At 34.7% G+C, this 12,257-nt stretch overlaps 1 protein-coding gene and 1 non-coding gene across 2 annotated transcripts in view; one reads left to right on the top strand and one right to left on the bottom strand.

Moving 5' to 3' along the window:
- Window positions 1–3,154: 3,154 nt before the first annotated feature.
- Trnaq-cug (transfer RNA glutamine (anticodon CUG)) lies at window positions 3,155–3,226 on the bottom strand. Its single transcript has one exon. It is a non-coding gene; the product is annotated as a tRNA-Gln (tRNA).
- A 2,610-nt stretch (window positions 3,227–5,836) lies between these two features.
- LOC133197117 (ETS translocation variant 5-like) overlaps window positions 5,837–12,257 on the top strand; it is a 55,643-nt gene continuing 49,222 nt past the window's right edge. The window contains exon 1 of the mRNA XM_061332967.1: window positions 5,837–6,061. Coding sequence (XP_061188951.1) covers window positions 6,020–6,061 — 42 coding nt within the window. The 5' untranslated portion in view covers window positions 5,837–6,019. The remainder of the gene's footprint in view (window positions 6,062–12,257) is intronic.

The following is a 12,257-nucleotide window of genomic DNA, read 5'->3' as shown; positions in this document are numbered from 1 at the left end:
GCCCCTGGCAGGACTTTCGCTTGCAAGTCCAGGGGTGGTCAACAGCACCAAATCTGTAACAGGAAAGGAGAAAATGTATGGCTGGACTGGGAATCGAACCCGGGACCCCTGTATCACTAGTCAGGTGCTCTACAGACTGAGCTACCCAGGCCAATATCCACGGCCGAAACCATTACACATGGTATCGAGATATCAGTGTTTGAGATACTGAAGTTTAACTGTATATTCCCCTCCCAACATAAACATTGATTGATAATGATATACTCCCCTACCAACCAAAACACTAATTGATACTGATATACTCCCCTGCCAACATAAATACTGATTGATATTGATATATACTCTACTCCAGATATAAATACTGACTGATAATAAAATGCCCTCCTCTCAAAAATAAATAAAAATTAATACTGATATACCTGGTATACTACACTCCTAACATAAACACTGTCAGATACTGATATACCTTTCAACATAACCACTGATTGGTACAGACATATGTACATGTATACCCTCCTCTCAACATGAACACTGATTGATGCTTATATATACTCTACTCCCAACATAAACCTTGATTGGTACTGATATATACTCTACTCCCAACATAAACACTGACTTATACTGATATACCCTCCTCTCAACATAAACACTGATTAATGCTTATACATACTCTACTACCAAAACATAAACACTGATTGGTACTCATATATACTCTACTCCCAACATTAACACTGATTAATGCTTATACATACTCTACTCCCAACATAAACACTGATTGGTACTCATATATACTCTACTCCCAACATTAACACTGACTAATAGTGATATACCCTCAACATAAACACTGATTGATGTTGATAGATACTCTACTTCCAATGTGAACACTGATTGATACTGATAAACACTCTACTCTCAACATAAACACCTACCAATACTGATATACCTCCTCACAACATAAAACATAAAAACTGATTGATACTGATAGATACTCTACTCCGAACATGAACATTGATCGATACTGATATACCCTCCTCTCAACATGAACATTGATTGTTATTATATAGTCTATTTATAGTCTTTATATAATCTATACAAACGCAAACAGTTCATAACACTACATATTCACTGGTTTTGAAGCCGTATTCACCGGAGAGTTGGTGCGCGTGTAGCGGCATTGTGACGTCACAATCAACATCTCAAACAACGTTGTAAACAATGGTTGCAACGGCAAGAGCCAGCTGTGTATCTGAGCAGGAAAAACAGTAGCCAAGCCTATCGCAGGATTATATTTTCTAAACATTTCGATGTCTTACAAACAGCAAAAGGAAAACACAGAAGCTATAACTTGTAATCTGGACATTTTTTTTTATTTTTATACGACAGAAGTTCTTAAATGAAAGTGATATCATCATGCAGCCATCATTGTCTTATTTATTTAAATCCGGACTATATAATAAAACAATTATGGACTCTTTCGGTGGTGAATATGGTTTGTTATTCACCAGAAAAATATCAATATTGACCGAGGCGAACATATAACAAACCATATTCACCACCAAAAGAGTCCATAATTGTATAATAGTGATATACTCCCCTACCAACATAAACACTGACAGATACTGATATACATTTCAACATAATGTGGCGGTCAGACGGGTTCGATCGCCGGTGGCCAGATAGCTCAGTTGGTAGAGCACCTGACTGGAGATTCAGGGGGCCCGGGTTCAAATCCCAGTCTGGTCCGCTGCATTTTTCTCTAATCTCCCGTTACATTTGGTGCCGTGCCATGCCCTGGAAGTGACAGGTGAAAGACCTGCCAGGGAAGAGCCTGGGTTGGTGTCTTCGGGGGGCCAAAGACCTTTAAGGAGGGAGGAATGTGGCGGTCAGACGGGTTCGATCGCTGGTGCATGGTCAGATAGCTCAGTTGGTAGAGCACCTGACTGGAGATTCAGGGGGCCCGTGTTCGAATCCCGGTCTGGTCCGCTGCATTTTTCTCCTCTCCCGTTACAATAAAAACAGATTGGTACAGACACATGACGATTGTATATTACTTCCTCTCAACATAAACATTGATTGATACTGATAAACCCTCCTCTCAACACAAACACTGGCTGATACTGATATACCCTCCTCTCAACACAAACACTAACTGATACTGATAAACCCTCAACACAAACACTGACTGATATCGGTACTCTACTTCCAACATGAACACTGATTGGTATTGATGTGCACTCTACACCCAACATAAACACTGATTGATATTTATATTACCCTCCTCTTAACAAACCGGTAAGCAGTGACTGATACTGATATACCCTCAACTCAACATTAGCATTGATTGATGCTGTTATATATACTTTCCACCCACCATAAACATTGATTGATACTGGTATATACTCTACTCCCAACATAAACACTGATTGATATTGATATACCCTCCCAATACTGTCAAATTATTACTCCTTGGTTCAGGATTCAGGCCACAGTGTGGGGCTAACTTGGTATATAAAATAAACTCTAGTTTGTCTGCTAAGTGTTTTATGAAGATTTTCAAAGATATGAATAACATATTATACACTTAATTTTTTTTTTAAAAAATGTGATCAGCTCAGCCCCATTCTTAGACTTGAATCCTAATTAAACCCAGGGATCATAAATTTCATTACTTTAGAAGTTAGGCCTAATGATTAAGAAATATAACATTCACAAATGTACCAGGTAACAAAAAAAGTGTTGGAGGAATTCAGATGTAATTGAGGTCTTTTCATGTTGGTGTTCAATTTGAGCAACTGAGCAAACAATTTGATGTATCCAAACATTATTTGATGTATCCAATACCTGATATACTTTGTTTATCATACAGAGTAAAGAGGAAATTCAACCTACAATATCTTCTTTTAAATTACAGTGTGTAGCATAATAATTTTGTTGCATATTTATTAAATTGCTTGACAATATTGAACTTATATTTCAAAAAGTTTTTAATAAAATTATATTATAAATTTTAACTGAGCAATTTTAATAAAATTATAATTTTAACATTAATTACTTAATAATTATAATTTTAACTGAGCAACTTTTTTGATAACATAATATTGGATTACACCTGTGCAACAATCTGAATAATCAGTCTTAAAATGGAAAAACATTCAGGTTCCACCGAGATTTGAACTCGGATCGCTGGATTCAGAGTCCAGAGTGCTAACCATTACACCATGGAACCTTCATACAGAATGGAACTTCCAATATCGTTTAGTTAAGTAATAATTTAGCTCTCGGTATAAACACGGAATGCAGTCAATATTTTGCTGCAGATTAACAAGTATCATCAACATATAAATGATTTTTGTGAAGCATTATCACGATTTTACACCTGTAGTATATGAGTACGAGTGTGTGTTTATTGACATGTTTGACATGCATACGTAATAATGTAAACATAGTTCAACCAATCAAATTAGTCAAAATTTGGGGAACTCCACTTTCCGCGAAATAGATAGACGATACCACGATTAGCACCACTGCTATATTTATACCTAGCAATTTACAGGTGTGACGGCTGCGTACCTGTAATCAGAACGACTTTATGTGAGTAGTACTTTCTTTTCATTTTTTTCAGATTTTATGTTTTTATAATTGTTTCTTTAAAGAACATCTAAGAAATGGGTGTTCCTTTGGATTACTCCACCTTGGCGCTGACTCAGAATCTGCCGATTTTCTGAAGTTGAGTGGGATGGTCCTTTAACAGCATTTGTTTGTTTAGTCATACCGGATTTTTATATTATTTACGCACGATAATACAGAATAATTAATTGCAAAATACAAAAGAAATAAAATAAGCAACTTTCGATATTGATTTATAACCTTTGACCTGAATATGTAGTTTATAAACAAGTTTGTCAACACTATAGTTCAAGAAAAAAATAAAATACAGATGAGAGTGCTTTGACTCAAAAAGTGCCCAGTCTCCAAAAGAAGGATGTTGATATTGTTGTATAAAATTTACGAGAAAAGATAACCTTTTGATTTTATGCGTTTGTAGCATATTATTCTTTGGGAGATGACATATGTACCTTCTCTATAATAATGGCCAAAAATTACTTAATTAAGTGCTGCTGGCTAGCATAAAATTTTATCCTGAGGTCTCTCATTAGCAAGTTGTTTCTTATAGACACCAGTGCACATACTAGTTAAACATACCCCACAAGCCTTGCATTTGAAAAACAGACCAGGCTACTTAGCATACCTAGCCGTCTTGTTCACAGACAAAACCCTGGGGGACAAAATAAAGAGTGTGTGAAGTGGTGGGGACATTTAATGTTTTCTCTACAATATGTATTTCATTATACAGGTAGCGCTGCATTTGTTAATGTATTTTGTTTCATTGATGGTATTAGTTTTCTGATTGTGTGCATGTATATGTGTTTTTTCATGCATTGCTTGTACATATTTGAAAACATAAACTTTCTGTGCTTGACTAGTGAACCAGAGAATAACTCGGATTTTGTTTGTCAATGTTACACTTTATCAGTATACTGTATAAACTATAGATCAACAATTTTTGGGAGTTGGGGGGTGAAAATCCCTTATCTACATCATTCCGTAATTGTTCTATACCTATGACAATATTAATGCAAAAATGTTTGCTTATATGATAAAATTAACGTAACAGTTCAAAATTAATCTTAGGAAAAATTACTGTATTTTATTACTAGTTGAAGAATATTATGTTAGTGAGAGAAAGGGGAAGAGACAAACTTCCTTTGATCATGATCATTAACTGAAGGTAGATCAGTGACAAATCACTTTACCTTCATCAATTTGACTTTCAACTTAAGACTTGTGCAGATGAAGGTCATTTCTATAACTGAGCATCTCTAAAGTCATGCACAAGGTCACAAATTTTCTGGATCTAGATATAAGGTAAATAGTCATATGTTGTATGTGGTATGAAAAGATTTGTCTTTTTTAATATTATTTTAAAATTCATGTCACTGAATGAAACGTAGTACTTAACCTATCTTGTGTGATCTGGTTTCAGCCTTTTTGACACTCCATCTTGTCATTAGAAACCCACTACATCATAATCATGTACACCCAGAGGCAAAGGTATTGTGTAAATTTAAAGATATATATTTAGATAAACATTTTAAAAATGTGCACAGTCTCTGCGTTATTGAGGAATTGTGTAGGACCTGATACACTGTAAACAATATAAGCCAGATCAACTCTGATTTATTATTGACATGCATGTAAAATTTCCAGACAGCTGAGATTTCACCAAGCAGTTTAAACTTGGGACTAAAGTTATCTCCCTCTCTAGAAAGTAAGCATTGGTTCAGCGTTACCTCCCTGTTTGGTGACTCTTGTGGGTAAAACATCAAATACTTAGTGTCAATAGCTGTGTAGTGATATATGATGCAATATAGATTACACTTTTATGACCAACACTCTACATGAATCATCTCGGGCCATGTCAGGGAGAGGGACCGGCCTAATATAGCTCTCTCAGGTAAATACCAACATTGGCGGTTAAGTATATACTGTAGTACTGAGGGGATTTGGACTGGTGTTTCCTCCCTTTGCAGGTGCTTGTGAGCTGACAGGACGCGCGTCTCTAAGTGTCATCGGATGTGTGTTTCCTGTGTGTTGTGTAGGCTTGATTTGGGATTATTGTGAGGTTATCCGGAGATACATCAAGGGCCTGCAAAAAGGAAAAAATTATATTATCTCTGGGAAAACAAATTATGGAGATAAGGATATGATTGTATTTTTGAGAGAATTATTGATAAATAAGGGAGTAACTTATGGTTTTTATTGTACAGTGTCTTACAAGTTGATATCTTTAATTATGTTGTGAAGTTTCCCCGGGATGAACCCCAATGATGTAGATGACTGTTTACAATGTATCTTACTGTTTGTGTTCAGACAGTCTAACATTTTTCATTTGTGCAAAGTGTTTGATTGGTTTTCTATCTGACTGACATTTTTGAGGGATATTAATAATCAGTGGATCATGGATGCTATGCTGAAATCTCTTTACTTTGATCTCAAACAGGTAAGAATAAAATTTGGAATCCATATACAGAACTCTATACATCAGAGATGGACTTTTTGACATGTATTCAGACACTAACATCCCTTGGAAAAAACTGTCCAAAAATTGGGCCTTCCTGTCTGAAATTTTCTGTTGACAATGCAATAATGGTTCCTTCCTAGTACTCAGTCTATTACAATAAACTAGATGCATTATAACCTCTTATTTTGCAACATAATAATTGGGTACTGAATGCTAACAAATTTCAAATGAGTCAGAATTTTCTTCACCACACCTCCAAATTTTCTGCCTTGCATAATTTTGCAATTACTACATTGACCTATGAATTTTGACACTTGATAAAAGATTTGTACTTGAAAGTTTCCTTGTGCCAAAGTTAGCAAGTACTAACAGTCGTACTGAGTAGAGTTGCTGTCAAACTACCAAGAAAGTCGCCTAGTAAAAATGTGAAACATTTTTCACTGCTATAATGCAATGTTTACAAACTGCCCTTTTCTGAAATACACCAGTACTGGAAGGTCCATTATTTGGTCGTAAAACATTAATACCTGAAGAGAAAATGTGTCTGTATCTTCAATATCTTAATTGAACTGAGTAAAATTTTATAGTGGGTACATTTACATGTGAAGGTAAGGGGCTTTTGTGAGTGACCTGAATACAATTTTATTGTTGTGGACCTCTCAATTATCTACAAGAACTACATATATCACAAACAATGGGTAGATAAACAGTTTACCTGGACAGGTAAAAATAGACCCAGAACATCATGCAGGGGTGATCAAGAAAATATTGCACTGTAAGATATTCATGCTTGAAAGGATTGACATAACATGAGGACAAACATGGGAATTACCCGATTTTAATTTTTTTTTTTTTATTTATTATTATTATTATTATTATTTTTTTTTTTGCATTGAGCTTGAATATTGAACCATTTGAAAAATGCAATTAAAGAGAAAAAAAAGTTAGTAGAAAAAAGACTATATCATATTAACATTGGCCCCTTTGTATCATTGTAGACTGATTCTGATACATTACTCAGGTGATATTCAGGATGTCCTGAATAATTCATAATCCATTGTTCAGCCGCGTGATGCTTTATTACACATATTTCCATCATGTCTCTTTATAACTACATGACTAAGATAGGTATCATATATTTTCCATATATGCCATTGACCTTTTATAATAGACTCTTTTATTGCAAAACTTTAAAATCCCTTTGATTCAATAATATTTCCGTGAGGCAATAATTGGATTACCTGTGACTACGGCTATATAAATGAATCACATTCATGCGTGTTGTTGTTGACATAGTACATTTCAGACATATATGTACTTAGTTGCATGACTGCAGGATAAGTGCCCTTAAGAAGAATGTAACATTGGATTTTTAGCCAGCTGAGTATAGGATGTACTCTTCCGCTGTCGATGAAAATCTGATGGCTCATCTATGTCTGAATCTGCCTTACTAAGCCTCCCATGTACTTAAGAAAATGATCAATAAAAATTTGGTCTACTTTAGTATGACAAGGCATGAGAATAGAGAAATGAAATATTCTAGCAACTTTTGAAGATAAAATCTTTCAACTTTGGAAGATGGTCTGCATTTTCAATTATTTCTACCTACCTTGAGATGGACAAGTCGATGGATGTTCAAATAAAATATAATTTGTTCTTGTGCATATTTAACAACAAACTTTTTTTGCAACTGCTGTAACTGCATTGAACATTTATCAAGCTTTGCTGATTTAGTAAACAGATTTTGTTCAAAGTTCTTTGCCTGAGAGAGAGAGGGAGAGAGAGCATTGGTATGTATGTATAAAGTCTATGAGCTAGCAAAGACTGTGTTCATCAATGCATGACAAATGATGTTTAGTCTCCATGTAAACAAGCAGTATGGATATATCCTTATAAGTCTCGATCATTTTTTTGTCATGCATCATGTTGTGGTGACATCGAGACATACTGGTAAACAGGTGTCACCTGATCTTATATCATCACAAAACTACACAACAACACTTTATCTATTGGCAGATAATACACTCTAAGTACCATACTCAAAATCTTCAAAAATTAACATGTTTCTCACTGTTTCTCATCAACTTGTACTTCCATAATATATGCTCCTCTATATCTCTCCAACTATATATATGTCAAATTTTCATATACTAAATACCTCTCTGTAATTTTTTTTAATCGAACACCTAGTATACAGGGTATAAACTACACAATCAAAATTAAACAACTGTTTTTAATAAGATCGAGATTAAGAGATGCCACCTGTTTTGAGTATTCATTAATAAGTAAGTGCCGAGTACTGGAATTTTGAACAAGTACCAGGTACTAGTGCATTAAAGTAAATTGGTGCAGAGGACATACACAAATTCCCTGTCACACTGAGATTGACACAGGCTGTAAATCCTATAAGTGCCATTATACCAATGTACAACTCAGACTTTTCACACACACACACAAAGCAATTAATAAAACATGCACCCTCCAAATGTCATAAATCAGTTACAAGTACTGTTATGGTATAATAGAACAATCTTTTCCCAGGGAAAATGTTTGCCTCAGTATTAATCTTTATCAATACATTAAAAAAAATTTTAATTTTTTTTTCTTCTTTTCTTAGATCTAAAAATAAGTCTCATATAGTGTGGAAAAGCGTACATTCTTTCACTGACATATATTATATATTTATTAAATAATTATATTAAACAAATTAAAAATCAATATTCAAAGCATTTCCTCCCAAATATAATATTTAGCATTCAGAATACAGGGTTTTCCTTCAGTGACAGGAGCTACACAAGAGGGGGCCTTATGACAGGGACCTGGGCGTGACGATGATTAATTATTCATTTCCATCAGGTCATTCTTGATTAACCTCAGATGCCACACACAGCTGTACAGGATCACTGTTAGTACTGTGGCAGAAAAATCAATCGCATGGATTAAAATTTAAAACCCTTCTTCACAGTGTGCACAGCAACCCCTATCTTAATTTCCATGTCTATTCATCACCTAGCTGTGGTAAGGATGATTTGGTGCATATGTACCCCATGACTAGTATGGACAATCCCAGTATGAATCAGGCCTGTCATTGATTTAATCTCAAGTTGGAAACAAATTGTGTCCCTAAAAATCTTAACTAATTAGGTTATTTTGTTATGTGATAAGTGTTTAAATAAGCATATTTCAGTGTACATGAGAAAGGTGCTATATTCTCCCATAAATTATGCAACATCTGTGTTATAGCTGCTGTTTTACATTGCATACAAGTAGTGTGGACACCTGATGGCACTATTAGGGAATTATATGCACAATCAATCGACCATAATCAGTCATCTTTCAGTCAGGCCAGCACTACTGATGCATGAACTGTCCTTCCAGGGCCAGAAGTGTCATGCATGGTTAATTCAATATGGTGAAGTCCTGTAAAAAGTAAGTGTCTAGCAGTTACAAAGCTGTTTTCATCTCAACCATGTAAAAACTTAACACCTGGTAAAATGTAATTGTAGAAATATGGCCATATTAAAGAATTCTCTGGTTGGCAGCTTTAATCACATATGGTGCTATCAAGAGATTGTGTCATTGGTTACTAAAATGACTTTAAAGGTTGTTGTTCATTTCAACATTTGCTGTATGTATGATTACTTCAGTTTTGCCTTATAGTTCTCTGGTCATTTCTTAGACACATTCATCACTTTGTCTAAGTAGAGAGGGTTCAAATCCCTAATGAATATTTTGACTAAACTGTTAAAGCATCTCACTTTGAATAAACAAACCATATTTGGAGAAAATGTTGAATATTGGACTGCAGCTCTACAGCATTTACTTGATATGTTCTGATCTAACAGAAGTAAGAAAGAGTTGGTCAGCTAGGATTCATCACTGGTCCAAGAAAAGTTAGGGTCAGGGTCAAAAAGTGTTCAGCACAGGTCCAAGAAAAGCAACCTGGATCAGCTAGCATTCATCACTGGTCCAAGAAAAGAAAATTGGATCAGATAGCACATCACTGGTCCAAATGAAGCAGAATCAGGGTCAAGGAGTAGTCCTCATTGGTCCAACAATAACAGAGTCAGGGTCAGGTAACATTTAATTATCACTGGTCCAAGAAAAGCAGACTGGATCATTCCTAACTGGTCCAATGAAAGCAGAGTGTGTCAGGTAGAAATCACCACTCATCCAACAAAAACAGAGTTAGGGTCAGGTAATATTTATCAAAGGTCCAACAAAAGCAGAATGGGTCAGCTGGCATTCATCACTGAGTGGTCCATACAAAAGCAGAATGGGTCAGGTTAAATACCATATCCCTGGTACATGTATCCTGAACAGCCCAAAATATAATACTTGAAGCTATTCCACTCAGCATACAGGGTATAATGTTGCAGCAGCCATGAATTAATCAACTACACTTCATTTAAAAATGTTGCATTCTTAATTTTAAGAAAACTGAGGGATAAGAGTTACTGCCCTTTGTTATCTCTCCATTGATTTTTGGTAACCTTTGATAGATGAAAAATAGGTGGCAAGTTTATTGACTCATTGTTTATGATAAAAGCATTAAGTGTTGTTTTATAAATATGATTTTAAATATGAAAACATTGCATTCTCTGCAGTCTACCTTTTCAGTTTTGAAATTTATTTAAAATTTATTTCCATAAGTTATTGAGAGAATGCAGGACTAATTAATTTAATGTAGAGTTGACACACAATATCTCACACACACAAAAAAGAGCTTCTGTAGAAACAGATGTCAGGTCTGCATGTGTGAAATCAATTCTACCATAATAACATAGTACATTAAATCAGAGACAAGGTGTGTGTCATTTCAATTTCATTTTGCCACAGTGGCTTGAGAAAATGCCACAAATGCTTTTAATATTGTGTTATTGGTAGTTGTCAAATAAGCTGATGGTAGTCATTAGAGTACAACATATAGGTGTAAGCTCTTCTTTACCTCTCTCTCTCTGCTTTAATAGAACTAGTAGGTCCTAGTAGGTCCTAATGCTTTGATTTAACTGAGGAGTATAATTATTTAGCATTTATATCTATGGACATTTTTTCATTATCTAGTAGTTATTTTGTGATCAGGTGAAATGTCTAGGAATTCCTCTGAATATTTTTAAATGGACCTTTTGAATACACTTGGAATGTTAATTTTACTGGTTAAGGTAGGATTTTGTTGTCTTGTTGTATATCCAATCATGTTGTGGAGATATCGCTATATATTGGGAACTTGGACAATGATTTAGAGGTATAAAACAAATATCCAACATCAGAGTCAAGTGGTTAGGGTGTGGTGAAGATCCCTACAGTGGCATGTGAATTAGGTCACGTAGGGAAAATCCTCTCGGAGCTAGCTCAGGTATGTCATCGGCCAGGTAAATGTCTGATAGAGACTACGGGAGTCATTTCTGTTTACCTGCACAAAGTTTGTTTTGCAATGTGTCATGTGCAATATTTGTACGAATATTTCATTGAGGTAAATGCAGGCTTTCAGTCAGGTTTGGCAGTATCTTGGATTTCTTGTACAGTATAGAAGGATATAATTAAGGTGAATAGGGTAAGTGTTTTTGATGCCTTTGTAATAGATAGGAGAAGTCTTTATATAATAAGTTTACATCAGATTTGGTGGTCATTGTGTTTGAATTATTATGTGTTAATCTGCACTTATGCAAGTGGCCATAATTTCCAGGTAAGATATTTGTGTACCTGTGACAGATCACCTGGATTACATACCTGTGTAATGATGTGGAACATACATAAGTAATACAGTATATCAACCAAAAATTAAATGTTTCTGATGGTCAACCCTCTTGTGAAATACAAGTGTAGACTTTCACATTCTATTTTTTTTTTTTTTTTTTTTTTTTTTTTTTTTTTACAAACATTGCTGGAGGAAGTTTACCAAACTATTGGATCACTAAAAATTACCTACTTTTCTTTAATATCAAAGATTTATATCATCCAGTAGATATAAAAAAGGAGGAAAAGTTTATTTAATAATTTTGCTCTGATTTAGAATTGTATCAGAATAAATATTTTATCTGAGAAATTTTTGTTCAGGTTAAAAACAGGTAAAAAAAAAAAAGATCCTAATCTGTTATCAGTATTACAAAATTACAGGACATGTACATAGTGGAGGTAATAAAATGTTTACAAACTGTGTCATAAATCATGAGTA

Source organism: Saccostrea echinata, unplaced genomic scaffold (genome assembly GCF_033153115.1).
Source record: "Saccostrea echinata isolate AGI-Se365-2 ecotype Australia unplaced genomic scaffold, CSIRO_AGI_Sech_v1 ptg000030l, whole genome shotgun sequence".
Classification (NCBI taxonomy): domain Eukaryota; kingdom Metazoa; phylum Mollusca; class Bivalvia; order Ostreida; family Ostreidae; genus Saccostrea; species Saccostrea echinata.
This window is presented reverse-complemented; position numbering and strand designations above follow the sequence as displayed.